At 43.4% G+C, this 25,001-nt stretch overlaps 1 protein-coding gene across 1 annotated transcript in view; it reads right to left on the bottom strand.

Moving 5' to 3' along the window:
- Window positions 1-285: 285 nt before the first annotated feature.
- DPT (dermatopontin) overlaps window positions 286-25,001 on the bottom strand; it is a 63,819-nt gene continuing 39,103 nt past the window's right edge. Inside the window, exons 2-4 of the mRNA XM_075335555.1 lie at window positions 9,558-9,683; window positions 8,659-8,766; window positions 286-1,289 (exon numbers count right to left, since the gene is read on the bottom strand). Of these exons, the coding sequence (XP_075191670.1) occupies window positions 1,223-1,289; window positions 8,659-8,766; window positions 9,558-9,683 (301 nt within the window). The 3' untranslated portion in view covers window positions 286-1,222. The remainder of the gene's footprint in view (window positions 1,290-8,658; window positions 8,767-9,557; window positions 9,684-25,001) is intronic.

Raw genomic sequence — 25,001 nt, 5'->3', positions numbered from 1 at the left:
GAGTGACATACCAGTGTGAGGAGGCTTATATGCCATGTAATACTCATATACATATATGTTCATTTTCTCCGTGTGCCGCAATTTCACTACTGCTTGAAGGCACCTTCTTTTCACGAATAACCTCCAGATTAACCCATTATCTGCAGGTCAATAGCATTATTGGACAAGAAAGTTTCCCTTTATCTCCGACATGTCCCAGCACATGGAGTGGTTTTAGTTTGGAACCAGCTGGAGAGCCATAGGCTGTAGACTACTAGGTTAGAGGGTAAAGGATACTGCCAGAAGTTAGAAAGTAGCTTTAGGTTTATTTGTTATCTTATAACAGGAACAAATTAAGAAAAAAAAAAAACATGAAAAGGCCATACGTAGCATTTTATTTCAGATAATACAGTTGTGTGCATTCATAAATTGTATATCTTACATATCGCAGATAAAACAAAATAACGTAAAAAGGAATAGGCAAGAAAATCATTGTTTTTACATACACTAAAAAAAACCCTAAAAATACAGTAAAAAAGAAACAGTGAAAAAGCCATCTAACAAATCGCTGCTTTCATATTGTGTCTACTAAATGGAAATCTAAACTGCGGAGTCTGGTTTCTTAATACCACTTGACTGTAAAGATGTAAATGGTAGTAACTATGGATGATCGAATACCTCAAATATTCGGCTTCACGAATATTTTCCGAATAGGTCGCTGTTATGCGAATATTCGATGCGCAATGTGAGTCTATGGGAAGCCCGAATAGTTCAGAATAGTTGTTATTCGGGGTTTCACATAGACTAACATTGCGCATCGAATATTCGCGAATAGTCGAATAGTGGCGACCTATTTGGCAAATATTCGCAAAGCCGAATATTTGAGGTATTCGATCATCCCTAGTAGTAATGTGTCTACATTCTGGCATTTACTTAAGACATGAGAAAACTTAAGTCTGAAAATATTAATAGCATTTGATATTGAGCTTGAATATGATTAGCATGGTAAGCAGACATTGCCAGGAGTTGAAAAGATATATTTTTATCTGTACTTTTGGCGTAAGAATGTTTCTTATTTTGTCACAGTGAAGCTATAGGCAGCTGCTGTGATGATGGCCATTGCGGATATAATAGCACCTAAGAATGTAGCCATGAGGGACGGATATGAGAACTTCTGCAAAACGATCATACAAGCGAAAGCAGAAACTAAGATAAAAAACAGTACTCGAGGTCAGCGCTTTCTCTAGAAGTTTTCAAATTCGCAGTCAAAATCCGTCATTCTGCAAACAATGTATTTCCATTGACGGTCCCTAGAAAAGAGGATTTAGGTAAGATGTTGAAGTTTGAAGGAAGCATACCAACAAGAAAATGGGAACTAATTGTAAGTGACAGGCTGCACCACTAACTGATGGAATCACACTTTTTGTTTCATTTAATGCGGGCTTTACACGCTACAACAAATGTAATGATGTGTCGGCGGGGTCACGTCGTAAGTGACGCACATCCGGCATCGTTAGTGTTGTTGTAGCGTGTGACAGCTACGTGCGATTGCGATTGAACGAAAAACCGTTCATCGCATACACGTCGTTAATTTCCATAAAATTGCACGTCGGGTTGTTTAATGTTCCCGAGGTACCACACATCACAGTGTGTGACACCCCGGGAACGATGAACAGATCTTACCTGCGTCCCGCGGCTCCCGTCGGCAATGCGGAAGGAAGAAGGTGGGCGGGATGTTAACGTCCCGCTCATCTCCGCCCCTCCGCTTCTATTCGCCGGCTACCGCGTGACGTCAATGTGACGCCGAACGTCCCTCCCACTCCAGGAAATGGATGTTCGTCGCCCACATCGAGGTCGTATGGAAGGTAAGTACGTGTGACAGCAATTAATCGTTTGTGCGACACGGTCAACAAACTGAACGTGACGCACGTTCGATGGGGGGTGTCACATCGCATACGATATCGTATGCAGAATTGAAAGGTGTAAAGCAGGCTTAACTCTTTATTTGGTAATACAATTAGGAAAACAACCATAAAAAACAATTACACACTATATGGTACTTGAATATGAAACATAGCAAGAAGCAAATATCTCCTTATACCTGATTTCACCAGATTTATGCCCATCGGTGTTACCCACACGAACCAATCACAGCACAGCTGTGGTGTGCATGATAGCTATTTTCAAGTTAAGACATTTTTATAAACCCATAGGCCCCATTTCTCCCCAAAAAATCTAAAAAACCCTCAAACTGATAGAGTTCACCTGTCATCTATTAAAGCGATTGTCTACGTAGCCAACACAGAGGAGATAACTTACTAATCAGTGGATGCCCCAACACTCAGTCCAGCACTGATCGGCTGATCAGAGAATTTTTATCTCTATTACAAAATACAAAAAGGTCGGATACCTGAATGCCGCTCATTGCATTCCCTATATGGCTGACATAAAAAGTCAAGCACAACACTTGGCAGCGCCACAGGGAATGAATGGAGCAACGCTTGAGCATGCTGTTCCATTCTTGCTAAAATAAAGGTTCCCCTTCTGCCATTCAGTTAAGGCACAAGTGGTGAAACCACCATCAATGAAGAAGGTATTACCTCTGTAATGGAAAGATGATAAGTTGATTTGACCAAACAACTCATTTAAACTGGTGAAATAAAAGCTATTAAAAGTATTAATTAATAGCAATTGCATTATGAAGTATTGATTGTCAGCCCTGTGTATATTGTATGTAAATATCCTGCCTTATATAATTCTGTCTCAGGCTACACTTTGGTGCTCGGATGGGCACGACTCGAATAACCGAGTATAATGGAAGACAATGGGAAACGTGAGCATTTTTCTAGAAAATCTTCTAGAAAAATGCTCCAGTTCCCCATTGATTTCCATTATACTTGGATACTTGAGTCGCGCCAATCCCAGCACCAACTGCTCGTTACGTGTACGGCGCAACCGAGCATGGTAGTGCTCGCTCATCACTAATAGGAACAAATGCAGCAGTGTAGCTGACATGGTTGGCTCACGCTGGGTGCAATGTGGCTACCCCTATGACTGGCACTATTGTAGACCACTCTAGCCATTATGCATTGTATATCTACATCTCTTATTTATACCTGGAAGGAGCCCGTGTACCCTCTAGCATCTACCGTCAGTATCATGGTATAAAAATAAATAAATGAAACAAATGGCGCAGGGTCCCCCCCGTATTCTGATACCCAGCACAGATAAAGCCCATTGCTGCAGTCTGCAGCCCTAGTCCTGCGCTTAACTTGGCTGTGTATCAAAAGAAGAGGAACAGCATGCAACTTTTTTTAATTATTTAAATAAATAATTTAAGAAAACGATGTCCCCTTCAATTTTGATACCCAGACAAGATACAGCCCAACAACTGGGGGCTGGTATTCTCAGGCTGGGGAGATCCAGCCTAAAAATATCAGCCTCCAGCTGCCCGAATTATCGCATCCATTAGATGCGACAAGCCCGGCGTTTTACCCAGCTCTTCCTGATTACCCTGATGTGGTGGCAATCAGGGTAATAAGGGGTTAATAGCACACAGCTGTCAATAAGTCCAAAGAAAATAATGTCAGGCATCTATGACACCCCCATCACTAATCTATAAGTGAAAGTAAACAAACACAAACACTGAAAAAATCCTTTATTTGGAATAAAATACAAAACTCACCCTCTTTCACTACTTTATTAACCACCTAAACACCCCTGCAGGTCTGATGTAATCCACTCGATGTCCCACAATGATTCAGCTCTGCTACATCCAAGTCATAGCGAGCAGCCATAGAGTATTACTGTCCGCTGTGAGTGCAGAGAATGAGTGAGCTGTGCAATGAGTGGTGACATTACTCAGGTCATTTGTGGTCCCAGCTGGAGGTTCCCACAGTCCTTTACCTCTGATTGCAGGTAACCTAACCTCAGGTGGAGGTCCTGGAGTTCACAGACCTGCATCTCCTGGCAGAAAACCGCAGTTTTTATGCCAAGAGATGCAGATTTGGTGATAAAATATTACACCACATTCCTACACCCAATCTACACCTCCTGGCAAAAAAAAACCCCACTTTTTTTTACCCATTTTTTTAAGCATTTTTTTTTTTTGGGCGCAGGTTTTTGCCACTGTTTTCTGCCAGGAGGAGCATCTTTGGTGCTGAAATTCTGTGCACCAGATTTCAGCACCAAATTTGCACCTCCTAGCTGAAAAAAAAAAACGTTTTTTTTTGCATTTTTGGGCGAAGAGATGCAAATTTGGTAATGGAATTTTTACACCATATACATGCACTAAATCTACACATCCTGGCAAAAAAAATCCTTTTTCAGAATCAAATACAAAAGCACCCTCTTTCACCACTTTATTAACCCCAACAGACCCCTGCAGTACCGATGTAATCCACATGAGGTCCAACAATGGTCCTGGCTCTACTATATATCTGAAATTACAGAGCGCGATCATGGAATATGTCCGCACGCTTTAACTGCAGGCAGAGTATGAGTTGCGATCAGCCATGACATCATTCAGGTAACTTGCAGTCACAGCAGAAAGGTTCCTATGGTCTTCCTTCCCTGAGTGACATCACCGCACACCCAGGCGGCACTGTCAGTGTTAAAGGGCTGGCGGGGAGCAGGACACAACCCCGTACTTTAATCCAGAGTGCTTCAGGTCACCAGAGGTCATACCGGTATGACTTCTGGTGAACTGAGTGACGTCACTGCTGCCAACCAGGTCCTTCTTGTCAGTGTTTCTCAGAGCCTGGAGAGATTGGACATGTTTTCGTTCTCTCCAGGCTCGGATGTAGCAGAGCCAGGACCATCATGAGACCTGTGGATTACGTTGGAACTCCAGGGGTGTGTTGGGGTTAATAAAGTGGTGAAAGAGGGTGCTGTTTTGTATTTTATTCCAAATAAAGGATTTTTTTTTCTGTTTATTTATTTTCACTTACAAATTAGTTATGGGGATGTCATAGTCACCTACCATCACTAAGCTAGGGCTTAGTAGCAGTTGTGGGCTGTTATTAACCCATCAGGGCAACCGGGAAAAGCCGGAAAATAACCATAGGCCTCCCCAGTCTGAGAATATCAGCCCCACCTGTCATGCTTTATCGTGGCTGGACTACCACCCACTGACGAAGCTTGGGCGAAACACGTGTCGGGGTGAGGGGGCTCAGGTTGTTTGGTCCAGCAGGCATCAAATAAGGTAATTAGGAGTATTTGCAATACTTTTTCATGATTCTCTAATACCATGCTTGCCAGTGGTTGGTGAATAGGGATTTATATGTATCTACTGTGTTTGGCATACATCCCATTAGCAAAACCACACTAGTTATCATGATGGCATAGATTTATTTTATGGTTTTGTACCTTTGGTCATTTTCTTTTGCTCCAATTTTAGAATTAACTAACTATTCCTGCTTGAATTAGCTGCAAAATTGTTATTCTTGCAGTATTTTTATTATTATGCCTGTTTCCCCCCTTTTAAGATATACATTTGAAAGAACTGTTTTGATGTTTTAATATATTATTTTAAATTTTATTTCAATAAAAATAGATTTTATTTTCATTAATGGTATTGTCACTTCTGTTATTTCAATCATTATTTTGATTGAATGTGGTTATGTTATGTTGGGTTGAAATGCCCAATACCCTGCCTACTGTTAGGACTTTTTGTGATTTATTTGATTTATCTTGACTGGGTTTCAAAATTGGGAGGGACCCCATGCCATTTTTGAAAATGATTTAAATAGTTAAAAAAGAAAAAAACGCATGCGGTTCCTCTTATTTTGATACACAGCCAAGATGAGCGCATGGCTGGGTGCTCCACCCTGTATCCATGGGCTTTATCTGTGCTGGGTATCATAATCTGGGGAGACCCTACTCCAATAGTTTTATTTATTTACTAGAAGGTGGCCCGATTCTAACGCAACGGGTATTCTAGAATTTATTGTGTAGTTAATGTATGATTTTTGTTATATATATAGACGTTGTTGTGTGTAGTTGCCAAGTGTTTGTGTAGGATGCTGTAAATGATCTGGGTGTTGTCTGGGTGGGGGTGTGTGAGAGCGGTGTTGTTTGTGTGTTGCGTTGTGTGTGTTGCGTTGTTTGTGGAGCGCTGTGTGTCTGCAACGTTGTGTGTGTGTGTGGTGCTGTGTGTGTTGCGCGGTTTGTGTGGGTGTATGTGTGTGGGGTGCGTGTGTGTGTTTTGGGGGAGGTATGTTTTGTGCAGTGTGTGTGTGTTGCACGGTGTGTGCATATATTTGTGTATGCCGCGTTGTTTGTGTGTTGGGTGTTGTGTGTGTGCGGCGTTGTCTGTGTGTGTGGGTGTCTGTGTAGGGCTGTGTTTGTGGTTCCCAGTGTGTGTGGTGTGTTGTGCGGTATGTGTGTGGTGGTGTATGTGTGTGTGCTTTGGGGGGAGGTGTGCACCTCCATCGTGCTCCATTTCCCATGCTGCGCACCCCCCATCGTGCTCCATCCCCCATGCTGTGCACCCCCCATCGTGCTCCATCCCCCATGCTGCGCACCCCCATCATGCTCCATCCCCCATGCTGCGCACCCCCATCGTGCTCCATCCTCCATGCTGTGCACCCCCATCATGCTCCATACCCCATCCTGCACAACCATATCGTGCTTCATCCCCCCATGCTGCGTACCCACCATTGTGCTTCATCCCCCCATGCTGCGCACCCCTCATCGTGCTTCATCCCCCCCATGCTGCGCACCCCTCAGAGAGGAGTATAATAGGAGGACTATAATAGGAGGAGTATAATAGGAGGAGCAGTCCTGGGGAGAGAGGAGTATAATAGGAGGAGTAGTCCTGAGGGGAGAGGCGTATAATAGGAGGAGTAGTCCTGGAGGTGAGGAGTATAATAGGAGGAGTAGTCCTGGAGGTGAGGAGTATAATAGGAGGAATAGTCTTGGGGGGAGAGGAGTAGAATAGGAGCAGTGGTCCTGGGGGGAGCGGAGTATAATAGGAGGAGTAGTCCTGGGGAGAGAGGAGTATAATAGGAGGAGTAGTCCTGGGGGGAGAGGAGTATAATAGGAGGAGTAGTCCTGGGGGAGAGGAGGATAATAGGGGGAGTAGTCCTGGGGGGAGAGGAGGATAATAGGAGGAGTAGTCCTGGGGGGATAGGAGTATAATAGGAGGAGTAGTCCTGGGGGGAGAGGAGTATAATAGGAGTAGTAGTCCTGGGGGGAGAGGAGTATAATAGGAGGAGTAGTCCTGGGGGGAGAGGAGTATAATAGGAGGAGTAGTCCTGGGGGGAGAGGAGTATAATAGGAGGAGTAGTCCTGGGGAGAGAGTTGGATAATAGGGGGAGTAGTCCTGGGGGGAGAGGAGTATAATTGGAGGAGTAGTCCTGGGGGGAGAGGAGTATAATAGGAGGAGTAGTCCTGGGGGGTGAAAAGTGTAATAGGAGGAGTAGTCCTGGGGGGAGAGGAGTATAATAGGAGTAGTCCTGGGAGGAGAGGAGTCTAGTAGGTGGAGTAGTCCTGGGGAGGACTTGTCTAATAGGTGGAGTAGTCCTGGGGGGAGGTGTATAGGTGCCCAATGTGTGCGGGGGGTGGGACCGAGCGGGCAATGTGTGCGGAGGGCGGGGCCGAGTGGCCAATGTGTGCAGGGTGCGGGGCCGAGCCGAGAATGTGTGCGGGGGCGGGGCCAAGCGGCCAATGTGTACGAGGGGCAGGGCCGAGCGGGCAATGTGTGCGGGGGGCGGGGCCAGGCCGAGCCGAGCGGCCAATGCGACGGTTGTCACTGTAATGATCTCATTTTGGAGCAAGACAGACAGACAGACAGACACAGGCTGGGGGCACGTCTGACTGCAACCAATCTCAGACCCCAGGATGGCCGGTGGGTGGGGAAAGCTGTGCATATGGATTACCAATGATGATCGGTCCAGAGAGGCCGCAGGAGCAGTGTACAGCCGCAACGGAGCCTCGGTAAGTATGAACTGCTCGCTTCATTCTTATTTTCTTTATTTTTTAAATTTTTTTTTAATTTGCCGAGTGCTGGATCTGGATCAAACACCGGGGCACGTTTCAAACCATGCGGATATAGTCCGCTATGGACTATAATTTTATAGTCCGGGTCCGCCCATCCCTACTCCTTAGGCCTTCTTCACACGTCCGAGAAAATCACGCACGTTTTTCACGGATGTGTCAAAGGTGCGTATCGCCCTCCATGTGCCGTGTTTATGGCACACGTGTGTTCTCCATGTGTTATCCGTGATAACACATGGAGAACGGGAACTTTCTGCTCACCTGTCCCTGGCGTTGCTGTCCGTGATGCTGATCTAGGGTCTCCGGCCCTGCCGACTCCCCACTGCTGCTGCTTCTGGCCCGCAGTGGAGTGAATATGCAATGAGCATAATGAGCGGCGGTCGAAAGTAAGTGACAGCAGCGGCAGAACTCAGAGCTTTAATTGTTTTCATAAATTGTCTATTGGATTCAGGTCAGGTGATTGGCTGGGCCATTATAGCAGCTTTATTTTTTTTTCTCTGAAAACAATTGACATTATGCTTTTCTATGTGTTTGGGATCATTATCTTGCTGAAATGTCCACCCTCATTTTATGAGCTTATTTTCAGATCCAATGGCTGAATTAATACTTTTTAAAAAAATGCCCCTAGTGGATTTATTTTGTTTACTGAACTTGAAGAAGAGGAATATTAATTAAACTAACCTTTCCACTCCGGAAAAGGTTGTGGTTGCTCCTCTTATGTAATATCCATAGGAATACATAACCATGTCTACTTCCTCCCCATGATGTCCGGGATAGTCTTGGGTCAACCTGTAGACACATTGAAAAAAAGAACATTTCCAATACATTAATTAGAAATAAGCATCATTATTCCCCATAATGCTCCACAGACCAATATCTACACAGGGGAAAAAGGAAAATGTCCAAATCTTAACTACAAGGACTATGCGATCAAGAATGTTTTTAACCATTCACAGTAAGCCTAGATCTCGTATGTGGTTAAAGAGGTTGGCCACTACTTTTACATTGATGGCCTACCCTTAGGATAGGTCATCAATGTTTTATCATCCAGGGTTTGACACCTGGCACCCCGCCGATCAGCTGCTCTAGGTACCGATGACGGCAGCAGGTAGCCAGAAATGCTCAGCTCCACCAACTGATAGAGTCCGTGTCCAGGTACTGCACATTTGCCTCCCATACAAAGCAATGGGAGGCAGATATACAGTACCAGGTCACCATCAATTGATGGGGCAGCTAAAGAATTGAGCATTTCCGGCCAACTGCTGCCGGCACCAAATTGATAACAGCTGATCAGCGGAGGTGCGGTGAGTCGGACCCTGGCTGATCAGACATTGATGACCTATCCCTAGGTTAGGCCATCATTATTAAAATATTAAAATAGTGGACAACCTTTTTAAGAATAGAAATAGGAACTTAGGATGTGTCAATGCCCATCATTCATCAGTAAATTCATCAGTAAATACATTTTCCCTATTATTAGGTATATAAAATAAAAAGAACATTACATATTTACTATAAGTTTAGTATTATTTGCCTAATTAACCCTATAAAGCCCATGATACATATCATTATGAACTTACCAGCAACTATAGGAGCATCTTCGACTGTAACGGCAGCAGTAAAATTGCCATTCTCTATCCAACACGGCATCAAAGTATTGACTCTGAAATCCAGCTACCAGTCCGTTATTGGAACATGTCTGATACCTGCAAATGAGAGAGCAACAGTGAATATGGGCAGTTATGGCTATATACGTATCCCTGTGTTTCCAAATTCCACAAATTTGAACCTCAAAGTTAATGAGTGTAAGGAACAATCTAGAAACTACAGATGTGTATAATTGTAGTGTAATTGAGTTAAATTAAGATTTTCTCCCACATTAGTGTCATTGAAAGAGAATGGTTGTAAGTTACAGTGGTCTAAAGGCCCCGTTACACGCTACAATATATCTAACGATATGTCGTCGGGGTCACGTCGTAATAGACGCACATCCGGCATCATTTGACATATCGTAGCGTGTGACAGCTACGAGCGACTGTGATCGAGCAAAAATACTCACCTTATCGTTGCTCGTTGACACGTCACACATTTTGAAAAAATCGATCGTCCTTCTGCTTGCCGGTTGTTCATTGTTCCCGAGGCAGCACACATCGCTCCGTGTGACACCCCGGGAATGATGAACTGCAGCTTACCTGCGTCCCGCCGGCAATGCGGAAGGAAGAAGGTGGGTGGGATGTTATGTCCCGCCCATCTCCGCCCCTCCGCTTCTATTGGCCGGCCGCTGTGTGACGTCGATGTGACGCCGAACGTGCCTCCCCCTTCAGGAAGAGGATGTTTGGAAGGTAAGTACGTGTGACGGGGGTTACAACATTGTGCGACACGGGCAACTAATTGCCCGTGCCGCACAAACGATGGGGGCAGGTGCTATCGCACATGCAAACGCACGATTAATCGACGCGTGTAACAGGCCCTTTAGCCATCCAGCTCTTGTATCGGGCTGTATAGGAGCCTATGGTTTGTCCTATATGGAATATTTATGGCATACTAATGCCCATCTCTATTATTTTTGTTAGTAGCCCCCAAATTTGTAAGGGCTTGGTGCAGGTGTAGATTTCAGCCCTAGCAGTGGGACCTCCATGTATCAGTCATTTTTTGACTGTTTTTAATTTGTGGCTTATTATTCCTTTTTATTGCTTTTCATTTGTCTGCTTGTGTTTATTTTTAATGTTCACTATTTGTGGTTGTAGTTTTTTTTTCCACTTGTTTGGGATTGATTCATTTATTTCGACATTTGAAAAGTCTCATATTTTATTGCCCAAATATGAGAATCTCACTCCTGGAGTGATATTATGTAAGCTTGAAATTTTTGAGAAAATAGTGCAAGATTTTAGCAGAACAAGTGACTTTTTGCTCTAAAAAGATTAAAAAAGAGGAAAGACAGAAATAAAAATCATTTTTAACTTCGCACAAAAGAGATTTGAACATTTGACACAAAAAATGTCAATGAATATCGGGAAAAAAAAAAAGTGACTTAAAAATAAAAATTATTAACTAGGCCCAGTGTCTTACCAGCCCCCAATACAGCTTCAGTAGCGGGTTGCCCCTGGGCTAGGGCAATTTTTGTAGCTTCTCTATGACATGTTGTCGCATGATTATTTTAGAGCTTCAGTTTTGCTGTAAAAAAGTCAAATTGCAGACAAGTCCCTTATGTTTCAATAGCATGTGCCCAGCGAAAGAAAATGCAACACTGTCGCAGTCACGATAGATTGTAGGTCACAATGCACCTCTTAGAAAATCATTAGATCCAATGATGTAATGCAACACTGCAACGTCGCCTGTAGCCATAGCCTTCTTCAGTGGAGCATTGTAAGGAAATCTACACCTCTGTGAGTTGATTTCTTCTCCACCAGATGGCGCTGGTGGATTTAAAATTGATTTTCCCCTCAAAAACAGCAACTAGTAGCAGGCAAGTTGTAACAATGGTTTCTTGATTGCTTAATTAATAATTGTTAATAATCACTCCTGTACTCAGGCATATCACAGCTTGCACGCTGTTGCTTGTTCATTACATACAATTTTCTGACATGTTGGATAAAATTCCACTGCTGAATTACTAGTTTATTTTTTCATTTGGCACATACAATAAACTTGCTGGAGATTATGGCTCCGATACATCAAAGTTTCCACATCAGTATTCTGGCATAAAAAGATTTCAAAAGGCGCATAAATTTGGTGCAACACGGCACTGTGTTATAATTACACCATTTTCGCCCAGCTGTGACAGAGTGGGTGGAGCAGGGGCATGACGACCACCTCTCATCAAATTCATGACACGTCACATTACATTCACTACATGAGAAATCTTACTCCAGAATGGAATGCAGTAGTATTTGTGGCAAAGCATCACTCGTCCATGGCTCCTGAATCAGAAGGGTTTTACTCAAGCATGCCCCTTCATCAGGACTGGCGGGAACAACGCTGGTCTCAATGTATCAGCCCCTAAATACCTGTTTACGAGGGGCTACTGATACGTTTTTGGCTTTACTCAGAAAGAAACGAGATAGGAGGATGAAACTTTACATTTATTTCACATACTCTCCACTGATTTTAACACACTTCTTACATCGGTATTCCAAATTCTGTAAGCCTAGCAAAAAGAAGGATTTTGGTTGTGCCTCCAATCAGGCATCCGTAGCAGCCATGGCATCAGAAATGGTGTTAAATTTGGTACCTTTGAGGTGATTCTTCAGGTTTGGAAACAGTTGATAGTCGGAGGGAGCTAGATCTGGTGAATAAGGTGGGTGGTGAACCAACTGGAACCTTAGCCCTGCCATGGTCGCTTGTGCAGTGCGAGTGGAGACGTTGTCTTGCAGGAACAAGATTCCTTTGGACAGCTTGCCGCACCTTTTTGCCTTCAGAGCTGCCTTCAATTGGTCCAAAAGTTCAATGTAATACCTTGCATTGATTGTGGAACCCTTTTGAAGGTAGTCCACTAGCAGCACGCCCTCCTTATCGCAGACCACAGACGCCATCACCCTAGTGACTCATTATTGAACCCTGAACTTCTTTGGATGAGGAGAACCACTGTGCCTTCACTCTCTTTTGACTGCTCCTTGTTTTCAGGGTCATACAAATAAATCCTGGTCTTATCCATAGTGACCAGTCGATCCAGGAAGTTCTTATCAGTCGGGAAATGCTGACAAATGGACTGGGACCTTTTCACTCACATGCTTCCCGATCTGTTGTCAAACGTTTGGGGACCCACTTTGCAGTTAATTTCCTCATGTCCAAATGTTCATGGATAATGAAACAAACACGTTCGCGGGAAATGCCCATGATGTCTGTTATTGCTTTAGCTGAAATTCGTCAATTCTCCAGTATGAGGTTGTGCACAGCATCGACGATCTCCGGAACAACAACCTCTCTCGGTCGTTCAGGACTTCCTTATGATTGGTGCTGAAGTGACCCATTTAAAATTTGGCAACCCAGTTCTTAACTGTGGAATAAGAAGGGCATTGATCCCCCAATGTCTGCAACATTTCACCATGAATATCCTTTGTGGACTTTCCTTGCAGAAACAAGAATTTTATCACTCCTCTGTTCTCAGTTGCTGTGAATATCACATTAGACTCCACCATTTTGTTTTCCCGCGTGCATAGAAAACTGTTGCCATAAGCAACAAACACAAAATTTTGAAAACATATATTAGACACATAAGGCTTTCATCTGATGTAACATTCGTTACCATAGAAACAAAAAAAGATCACAAAGCCAAAGACTTATCATCAGCAGCCCCTCGTATTTAAGATATATGCTTAATTTTCACAAAGTCAGAAGAAGTGTTCTAATTTTCTCACTAGATGACCACAACCAAATTCATCATTCTTCATGGATGACATCGTCATTTATTTTCTTGTCCCATACCTCCAGTGTCACCAGCAAAGCACCCCCATACCATGAGGAGGAGGTGTGACAGTGTGGGGGTGCTTTGCTGGTGACACTGTTGGGGATTTATTCAAAATTGAAGGCATATTAAACCAGCATGGCTACCACAGCATCTTGCAGCGGCATGCTATTCCATCCGGTTTGCGTTTAGTTGGACCATCATTTATTTCTCAACAGGACAATGACCCCAAACACACCTCCAGGCTGTGTAAGGGCTATTTGACTAAGAAGGAGAGTGATGGAATGCTACGCCAGATGACCTGGCCTCCACAGTCACCAGACCTGAACCCAATCGAGATGGTTTGGGGTGAGCTGGACCGCAGAGTGAAGGCAAAAGGGCCAACAAGTGCTAAGCATTTCTGGGAACTCCTTCAAGACTGTTGGAAAACCATTTCCGGTGACTACCTCTTGAAGCTCATCAAGAGAATGCCAAGAGTGTGCAAAGCAATAATCAAAGCAAAAGGTGGCTACTTTGAAGAACCTAGAATATAAGACATATTTTCAGTTGTTTCACACGTTTTTAAGTATTTAATTCCACATGTTTTCATTCATAGTTTTGATGTCTTCAATGTGAATCTATAATTTTTAGAGTCATGAAAATAAAGAAAACCCTTTGAATGAGAAGGTGTGTCCAAACTTTTGGTCTGTACTGTATATATACATATATACAAACACAGTGGGGGAAAAAAAGTATTTGGTCAGACACCAATTCTGCAAGTTCTCCCACTTAAAAAGATGAGAGAGGCCTGTAATTGACATCATAGTCAGACCACAAGTATGAGAGACAAAATGAGAGAACAAATTGAGAAAATCACTTTCTCTGATTTGGCAAGTTTTTTATTTTGCAAATTATGGTGGAAAATAAGTATTTGTTCTATAACAAACGTTTATCTCAATATTTGTTATATATCCTTTGTTGGCAATGAGAGAGGTCAAACGTTTTCTGTAAGTCTTCATAAGTCTTCATAAGGCTGGCAAACACTGTTGGTGGTATGTTGGCCCTTTCCTCCATGCAGATCTCCTCTAGAGCAGTGATGTTTTGGGCCTGTCGCTGGGTAACACGGACTTTCAACTCCCTCCAAAGGTTTTCAATTGGGTTGAGATCTAGAGACTGGCTAGGCCACTCCAGGCCACTCCAGGCCACTCCAGGCCACTCCTTCTTATGAAGCCACTCCTTCATTGCCCTGCCGGTGTACTTTGGATCATTATCATGCAGAATGACCCAGCTACGTTTCATCTTCAATGCTCTTGCTGATGGAAGGAGGTTTGCACTCAAAATCTCACATTACATGGCCCCATTCATACTTTCATGTAAACGGATCAGTCGTCCTGGTCCCTTTGCAGAGAAACAGCCCCAAAGCATGATGTTGCCTACCCCATGCTTCACAGTAGATAAGGTGTTCTTTGGATGCAACTCAGCATTCTGTCTCCTCCAAACATGACGAGTTGTGTTTCTACCAAACAGTTCTACTTTGGTTTCGTCAGACCATATGACATTCTCCCAATACTCTTCTGGACAATCCAAATGCTCAATATCATGCTTCGGATGGGCCCGGACATGTACTGGCTTAAGCAGGGGAACACATCTGGCACTGCAGGATCTGAGTCCCTGGCAGCGTAGTGTGTTATTGATGGTAGAATGTGCTACGGTTGTCCCAGCTCTATGCAAGTCATTCACTAGGTCCCCCGTGTGGTTCTGGGATTATTGCTCACCATTCTTGTGATCATTTTGACCCCATGGGGTGAGATCTTGTGTGGAGCTCCAGTTTCCAGAGATTATCAGTGGTCTTGTATGTCTTTCATTTTCTTATTATTTCTTATTTCATCACAACAAGCTACTTGCCTATTGCAGATTCAGTCTTCCCAGCCTGGTGCAGGGCTACAATTTTGTTTCTGGTGTCCTTCTTTGGTCTTCACCATAGTGGAGTTTGGAGTGTGACTGTTTGAGGTTGTGGACAGGTGTCTTTTATACTGATAAGTTCAAACAGATGCCATTATTACAGGTAATGAGTGGAGGACAGAGGAGCCTCTTAAAGAAGAAGTTACAGATCTGTGAAAGCCAGAAATCTTGCATGTTTTTAGATGACTAAATACTTATTTTCCACCATAATTTTGCAAATAAAATCTTGCCAAATCAGAGAATGTGAATTTTTGGATTTGTTTTCTCATTTTGTCTCTCATAGTTGTGGTCTACATATGATGTCAATTACAGGCCTCAGGCCTCTGTCATATTTTTAAGTGGGAGAACTTCCACAATTGGTGGCTGACTAAATACTCCCCCCCCTATATATATAATAATTATTATTTATTTTATTTTTTTGTTAAGTCTGTATACAATAAAAGGAAATAACCTCCCATTACTGTTTATCTATAAAAATCTCTATTGAAACTAATGACTAATTACCATAATTATCATAGAATAGGATGACATCAGCCTATAAAGTGCAGAAAAACATTTTTCATTGTAAAATAGATTCTGAATTATTAAAGGGAACCTGTCATCAGAAATTTAGCTTGAAACCTAAAAGTGTCCCCCTCTGCAGCTCCTGGGCTGCATTCTAGCAGGTTCCTGTACTTTTTGTGGCCCCTTTTAAACCAAATTAAATACTTTATAAACTTGTACCTTTTGCTATGTAAATTTTGTAAATCGTCCATGGGGGCGGGCTCTCTGCTGACCATTGCTGTTCCTCCAGCAGATTTACGCCGCCCCCAACACTGAATTTCATATCTCAGGACGCCGCCCCTGGGCGCCCGTAGTCCCGCGCATGCGCTGTGCGACTGTAGCGGTACTGTGCACTGTGTGCACGTGTGACCGCTGGTGACATTTTGAACAGGCACGAGGTTATGAGCGGCGCTGTGAGTGTCATCAGCAAGTGCCGCCCATAACCTCATGACCGCACTTTCCCCTCTTCCTCCAGCGTTCTGCGCAAGCGCTTGCTGGCCAGATGACCCGATGTCACCTCTTTCCCATCTTGCTCTGCTGCAGGGTAAGATGGAAAGGAGGTGATGTCGGGTCATTTGGCTGGCGAGCGGTTGCGCAGCACGCTGGAGGCAGTGGGGGAAAGCGTGTCCACGAGATTATGGGCGGGCACTTGCGATGCAATTACAACGCCGCCCATAATCTCGTGCTTGTGACACACGTCACCAGCGATCCTGGCGTGGGCGGCACCTCGGGCGCAGTGGGCGGCATCCTGATAAATGAAATGGAGCGTGGGGGGACGGCGTCAATGTGCTGGAGGAACAGCAACGGTCAGCAGAGAGCCCACCCCCATGGACGATTTACAAAATTTACATAGCAAAAGGTACAAGTTTATAAAGTATTTAATTTGGTTTAAAAGGGACCACAAAAAGTACAGGAACCTTGCTAGAATGCAGCCCAGGAGCTGCAGAGGGGGAAACTTTTAGGTTTCAAGCTAAATTTCTGATGACAGGTTCCCTTTAAGTTTGCAGCTGGGCTTTACAATTAGAAAAAGAAATACAGGACCATCTGAGACACATGAAAATCTATTTGGGCCTGTAAATAATCAGCATTTGGAATCCATACTATAAATTATGAGAAAAAAAAAAGTGTGGCATGCCAGACCATCTGCATGTGCCGTTGATGTCACTGGTAAGATGCCGCCTGATTGACACAGGAACCAACATTACTCAATCCCAGTGCTCTTTTTTGACTGGCAAATGCCTCCTTAGTCATGCACAAAGATCCTGTTCCAGTTTTGTATGTCCTTCTGTAACTCTTTTCTGCCTTAAGCCGCCCAATTTCTGGTTATAACTTATTTTCTTTTCTCCATGGCTGAGATCCAGAAATAGTTTTATTTTGCTCTTTCTGGTACCATGATCCAGTCTGACCCATGGCTCCATCTGAACACAAACCACATTAGTATGCCACATTAACTGACCGCACAGGGACCAGTGTTACTCAATGTGACACAGAACAATAGTCTCTGTGAATAAAGTTGCAGCATGTGCAAAATTCGTCTATAGATTTCAACAGGTGCGCCTAAAACATTTAAGCAATATGGGAACCATCCATTTGGCACCTTTTTTAACGGATCCATTGCAATTATTAAAATAGGAAACTGTATCTGACCTTCCATAATATCTAAATTATTGGTATATAAAAATGGTTTCCATACAGAGGTCAAAAATAGTTATATAGATGGCATACGGGTGAATATATGGATGAAATATTATGTGTTTTTCTATATAAATAGGCACATTTTTGTGATCAAAGTCTAAGGGGGGCTTTACACGTTGCGACATCACTTCCAAAATATCGTCGGGGTCATGTTGTTAGTGCCGCACATCCGGCGCCGGTAGCAACATCGCAAAGTGTAAATCCTAGGTGCGATGATAAACTATCGCAAAAGCATCGAAAATCGCTGATCTGTGTAGCGTCGTTCATTTTCATAATGTCGGGTCGACCGCAGGTACGATGTTGTTTGTCGTTCCTGCAGCTCCACACATCGCTGTGTGTAAACCCGCAGGAGCGACAAACATCTCCTTACCTGCGTCCCGACGGCAATGCGGAAGAGAGAAGGTGGGCGGGATGTTATGTCCCACTTATCTCCTCCCCTCCGCTTGTATTGGCCGGCCGATTAGTGACGTCGCGGTCACGCCGAACGAACTTCCCCCTTGAAGGAGGATAGTTCGGCAGTCACAGCGACGTCGCTGAGCGGGTATGTGCGTGTGAAGCTACCGTAGCGATAATGTTCGCTACGGCAGCAATCACCACATATCGCATGTGTGACGGGGTCAGGTACTATCGTGCTTGGCATCGCTAGCCGATGCTAGCGATGTCGCAATGTGTAAAGTACCCCTAAGAGTGAACCTATCTGCTTCTTTATGTTGCCCTTTCGTAATGTAGTGACAGAAATACTGATTTCAGATGTTCATCTACGCAGGATGATATTTTGGTTATAAAGAACCTATTCAATGCAGCATGATGCCGATATTGTGAGGAGTCTGAAGTATTCATGATATCCAGGCTCCCCTTGCCTACCTCCCCCTGGTTGACAGCTTTTTTTTCTATCATTGTGCAATCATATGAGATTATAGATATGGAGGCTCACTCCACCCAACTGCTAATGATTGACACTTTTCTTCCCAAGCACAATGATAGAAGAAAACTGTTAATCATCGGCGGGTGAGCCTGTCTACCACTGGCACATGCATGTATAGTGTGTCATCACTACAGGGCGCTGTACTTAACCAATTTTTTGTCTTTAATTAAAGACTCCTCTATTTTATTACAGCGCAGTGATGGTGCAGATTGAAAAGTTGTGCCCATACGATGATATGCAGGTGCCAGCAGTTTTATACAACTATCACCCCTAAAACAATGTTCTACCATGTACAGAAGCATTTACAGAAGGTTGTCACTGGCAGACAAAATTAACGATAATAGAAATAAGAGTTTTTTAAGTTCTAGTCACCAATTAGAAAAAAAATAATAGAAGAAAATAAATCACATTTTTCATTACTTACAAAATTCTTTAAAACTACTGTATATAAAATATATACAGTTAGGTTCAGAAATACTTGGAAATAGAACAAATCTTCATGATTTCAGCTCTGAAGGCCACTTTTTTTTATTTAACAGGAAACAACAGAGATGGAATTGAAGTGAAGATTTCCAGGTTTAATTAAAGGGGTTGAATAGACACATCCTATAACACATTTAGGAACTGCAGCCATTTTTCTACAAAATCTCCTCATTTCAGGGGCTCAAAAGTAATTGGAGAAATTTACTTTACCATAAATAAAATGTTCATGACTTTGTAGAGAATCCTTTACAGGCAATGACTGCCTGAACTTTGGAAGCCATGGATGTCACCAAACGCTGGGTTCTTGTTTTGTAATACTTTGCCAGCCTTTACGGCAGCTAGTATCAGTTATTGCTTGTGGGTCTTTCTGCCTTAGGTTTTGTCTTAAGCATGTGAATTGCAGCTTGACGGGGTTGACATCTAGTGATTGATTCGACCATTGCAGAATGTTTCCACTCATTTGCCTTAAAAATCAACCTTGCTACATTTGGTTGAATCTGAGCAGAATGTATCGCAATGTACACTTAAGAATTCATCTGGCTGCTTCTGTCTTCAGTCACATCATCAATAATAGTGACCCAGTGCTATTGGAAGCCATACATGTCCATGACATCACATTGCCTCCAGCATGTTTTACAGTGGATGAGGTGTGCTTTGAATCCTGAGCCATTTGTTTTGGTATACAGCTAAAATGCCAAAACTTGTGTGCCCAAACATTTCTGGACCACTGAATAATAATGTATACATAATTGGTATTACATAATACATTTTAAAAGACCTGTACATTAAAGAACATCTCTTTCTTAATCCTGCACTGGATAGGGCTATAATCAGTTAGACAAAAACCTGCAAATTCCACTTCCCTAAAAGTAAATAAACTGCTAATAAAGTTATTTCCACTTTGCTTGAATTTTTAAGCAGCAGATTATCAACTATCTGTAGGAAAATATGTAGCGTTTATGCTAATTGGAAACATGACCTGCAGTTATTTTCTGGGATCACACTATTAATGGCCCATCCTTAGGAGTGACTTAGTAGGTGCTGAGTATTGGAGCATTTTCTCATTCATATTTTCTGTACAGTGTGCAGATAGACAAAGCAATGTAAAAAATGAAAAGGCCATTGTGTTATCTTAAAACTGCTTGTCATTAGGGATAGCTGAAAGCTGGGCCTCCAATCAATATTATGAGCAATTTTATGACTTTACCAATAGTGATTAACTACTTTTGGACCACCAATAGATGATAAACATCTAGGCAGTCGGTGATCTACACTTTCACAATCTTTCATGGCATAGAAAATTACATGCACGCCATTGGGCAGCTGCTGGAGGTGGCAGTTTATTGTCAGACACAGCTGGACTTCCTAAAGAGAAGTCAGAGTTGGCCGTTACCGTCAGTGCCTTCCCAATCACTATATATTCAGTGCTGAACACGTCCTTGGTCGCCTCCCTCCGGTTTCCGCGGACTCTGGCAGCGAACCCTCTGTAATATCCACACATGTCTGATAATCTTATCAGCCTACACCAGCACAGAGAATGGGCATCTGTGATTGCCTGTTGGAGTAACCGGACACAGCTCATACATTTGTATGTGGCAGTAACTGCACACAGCTATAAAGCTTATAGAGGAGGGGACAGCCATGTAGTCTTGCTCAGCTGGTCACACCCACTAACCAGGAGGCAGATCATACACTCTGGGCGTGAACAAAGAAGATGCCAGAATGTATGGTCTCTTTCCAGGTATGATGTAATTTCCTTGGCTGGCAATCAAAATACAGGGAAGCCCGTTGATCTTTTTTTTACTTATTTAAAAAAATAATTAAAAAAAATGTGTGGGCTCCCGCCATATTTTGATTTCCAGTCATGTAAAACCAAGCAGCCTGGGGCTGGGATTCTGAGCGTAGTAAGGCCCAAGCATTCTGGGTCCCCCACACTAAAAACTGTAGTCTGCAGCCACCCCAAGAAATGGAGCAGTTTTTTAGCGCCATTTCCAGGCGCTTTACCTGGCTCCACCAGCGGCTCTGATGGCGGTGGCGCGCTGGGTAATAAAGGGGTTAATTCCAGCTTTGTACTCTCAGCTGGTACTAAGCCCGAAATTCATGGTGCCACGCCAAATTAGACATGGCCACCATGAATTTCTAGTAAACAGTAAAAAAAACACAACACATAGAAACATTTTCTTTCTTAGAAATAATATATATATATATATATATATATAAAATATATATTATATTAGAAATAAAACAAAAAAAAATTAGAGACTCCAACTTTATTATATAAAAATCCTTAGTCCGACAAAGTCCACAGGGAGAGCAATGTCAGCTCTGCTTTATCGCTCTGTAAAGACAAGCCTCTCTACAGAGCGAGAAGCAGGCTGACGCTGACAATGACATTCAAAGTTCAATCGAGTCCATGGCTAAGCCACCGTGTACACAGCCAAAAAAGCCGAAGCAGTGCAGTGAATACCGCTGGAAGTTAATGATCGGACCCGGAAGCAGAAGCATCCGGGAGACAGCGGGTCTGCAGGAAGCGTCATGGGACCAATAAGTATAATGACAATATTTATCATTAACTATATTCTTTATTTTACAGTCCCCCCTGCCCCTTCCCATAACTGTAAAGTCCAAGCTCGGGGTTCAGACTCAAATTCGCGTTATCTCCGGAGTTTACAAAAAGCTCGAACGAGTCTCCTGATCCCAATCATCGGGGGGTTCGCCCATCACTACTACAGACCAGTCTGATCTCTTCCTCTTCAGGAGCCGGGGTCAGTAGTCACATATATGCATAGAGAGTATGAGGTCAGGACGCAAGGCAGGTAATCTGCACATGCACCCAACGACTGCTTCGACTTCCTCTTCAAGAGACGCGAGTCCGGTTCTAGCCCCCAAGTCTTTTTTTTTTTATAGTGATTTCCCTGGCCAATCACAGTGATGCCAATACTCGGCATGGCACAGCCTTGGCAATACTTGGCAAGGTACAACCATGGAAATTCTTGGAAAAGTGACCACAGCCTAAAAGCTTTCTGATTGGCTGCTTTGCAACCTTTCAACAAGCTTTATTCAGTGACAAACCCAAAGAGGAACCGGACATAAAGTAAAAAGTCTATGCTTGGGGTTCTATGTATTCCCCTTACATAGTCACTGGTGTGCATACCTTATCTCCCCATAGTGATGTTTTTTTAGGTTTTTGCACCCAGTTCAGACTTAGAATGGTGTTCCAAACGTTATTCCTTATTATTATGCTTGGGGTTCAGCACCGGACGCAAGGTGTCCATTACAGACCCCAAACTGTACAATTCGGATTTATTCATCCCTAGACACCATCAGTTCAGCAATCAGCATTTTAGCGACTTTAACCTCTACCATAGGCTCATGTTTATTTCTGCTCTCTCCAATGAAAGGCTCTTTGCAACTGGAACAGAAGTCTTGCTTATTTAGACTCCAAGATAGTTCTTCAACAGACCACCAAACAGGATCTTCTATGGTTGTTATCTCCAAGCTGTCTGTTAGGGGTGCTTCACACATAGCGAGATCGCTACCGAAATCGCTGCTACGGCACGGTTTTGGTGACGCAACAGTGACCTCATTAGCGATCTCGCTGTGTGTGACACTGAGCAGCGATCTGGCCCCTGCTGCGAGATCGCTGCTCGTTACACACAGCCCTGGTTCGTTTTCTTCAAAGGCACTCTCCCGCTGTGACACACAGATCGCTGTGTGTGACAGCGAGAGAGCGACGAAATGAAGTGAGCAGGGAGTAGGAGCCGGCATCTGGCAGCTGCGGTAAGCTGTAACCAGGGTAAACATCGGGTAACCAAGGTGGTTACCCGATATTTACCTTAGTTACCAGCCTCCGCAGCTCTCACGCTGCCTGTGCTGCCGGCTCCGGCTCTCTGCACATGTAGCTGCAGTACACATCGGGTTAATTAACCCGATGTGTACTGTAGCTAGGAGAGCAAGGAGCCAGCGCTAAGCAGTGTGCGCGGCTCCCTGCTCTCTGCACATGTAGCTGCAGTACACATCGCGTTAATTAACCCGATGTGTACTGTAGCTAGGAGAGCAAGGAGCCAGCGCTAAGCAGTGTGCGTGGCTCCCTGCTCTCGCGGTTATGATCGCTGCTTTGGCTGCTGTGCTTAACAGCTAAGCAGCGATCATAACAGCGACTTACAAGGTCGCTGTTACGTCACAGAAAATGGTGACGTAACAGCGACCTCGTTGTCGCTGTCGCTTAGTGTGAACCAGCCCTTAGAGTGCATATCTCTGAAACTTCAACAAATGATGACCCTTATTTGAGATACATCAAACTTGGGTTGGAGTGCATATATCGGCAATAAATGTATCCAAGGGGTCTTGTCGAGTCAGGAGTTCCAGCTTTAATCTAACAACAGGGAGCTAAGAGCAAAACAGGCCTGAGTCGCTTTCTATTTATTCTATTTGAGCAAATGGTGTTAGTTCAGTCTGAAAATCTGGCCTTTGTTTTTATATCAACAAGCAAGGGGGAACCAAGAGTCTATCTTTGGTGTCAGAATGTCAGCAACTATTTAACTGGACAGAAAAGAATCTTTTCATCTTTTTAGCTGTCCACAGTCAGGGGATATCCAGTGTCAAGGCAGACTGGTTGAGCCGCAACAAGATTCATCCAGGAGAGTGAAGTCTGAACCACAAGCTTTTCCTACAGGTCATCCGCAAGATGGATCTCCCTGATCTACATGTGATGGTAACATTTCAGAATGTGAAGAGCCACCGGTTTTCCTCTCTCAGGTCTCTCAACCATTCATGGAAGATAGACGGTCTCTTCTTTACTTGAAAAGGCATGCTGATTTATGCATTTCATTCAATTCCATTGATCATGAAAGTGCTGAACAAGATCAGAATGGAGGATTAAAAGTCAATAGCAATCCTACCTTTTGGCTTTGAAGAACCTGGTTTCTGGTGATATGGCATCTGGCAAAAGGCAGATATTGGAAGCCACCTCTCCTACTGTATCTACTGATACAACAAAACAACTATTATCTATATCCAGCACGGCTACATTTGATGGCATGGAGATTGTTTGCAAAAATCTAGCAACTCAAGTAGATCAAGTGAAGGCTACCTTGTCTGCAGCCAGAAGACCACAGCTACACATAGCCTATTTTGGGATATAGAGGATCTATTCTACCTGGTGTTCTTCTGAACAGCGGAATCAGAGAGCTTTAGCTTTCATTCCACAGTTCCTGCAATCGGAATTTCAGACGTTCTAAAAACTTAAAATTCTTAAGTCTCAATTCTCAGCCATCAATGCATAACAGTGGGGCTCATTTTTAGGTGACCACCTTATATGTATATACTCTCCAAAGCTATTAAAAACCTCAGATTTCCATTCTGGGTTTTGTACTCTCCTGGAATCTGGCCTTGGTATTGAAGATCTTGCAGAACTGTCTTTTTGAACCAGCAGAGCTGGCATCTATGAAAAATCTATCCTTGAAGACACTATCTGGTAAACTTAGTGTACTGCAAGTGAAATTGCCATGCTGTGGATTTGAAATACGCACTGAAGGTCAGTTTTAGAGTTGAGCGAGTACCTAACTATTCGTACATGCTATACTCATAACGCATACTGTCTAATACTCACGTATTCGTTCTGAATTGCATAAGTCAATGGGGAAAACTCGCAATGTAAAGAGTAACCCTGAATTCTGCACTATTCGGTACTTGCACGAATAGAATGGCATTCGGGTTACTTGTTACTTTGCGAGTTTTTCCCCATTGACTTGCATTGCACACGCTATTTGGAATGAATACATGAGCATTAGACAGTATTCGTTATGAGTATAGCGAGTACGAATAGTTAGGTACTCTCTCGACCCTAGTCAGTTTATGCTGAGTAAAACAGAAGCACAGTGGGCAGTAGATTTCTATAAATCCCATCCACTTTGCTGGAATTGTCGGACTCTACGTTTTTGAAACAGTGAAAATCCACAGCATCATGAACTCATCAAAACCTCATCGTGGACACACAGCCTTACTAGGTCTCCAGCTTCCTTTATGTGCTCA

Source organism: Anomaloglossus baeobatrachus, chromosome 2 (genome assembly GCF_048569485.1).
Source record: "Anomaloglossus baeobatrachus isolate aAnoBae1 chromosome 2, aAnoBae1.hap1, whole genome shotgun sequence".
NCBI lineage: Eukaryota > Metazoa > Chordata > Amphibia > Anura > Aromobatidae > Anomaloglossus > Anomaloglossus baeobatrachus.
Note: the sequence above shows the minus strand (reverse complement) of the source record. Positions and strands in the feature narration are given on the sequence as shown.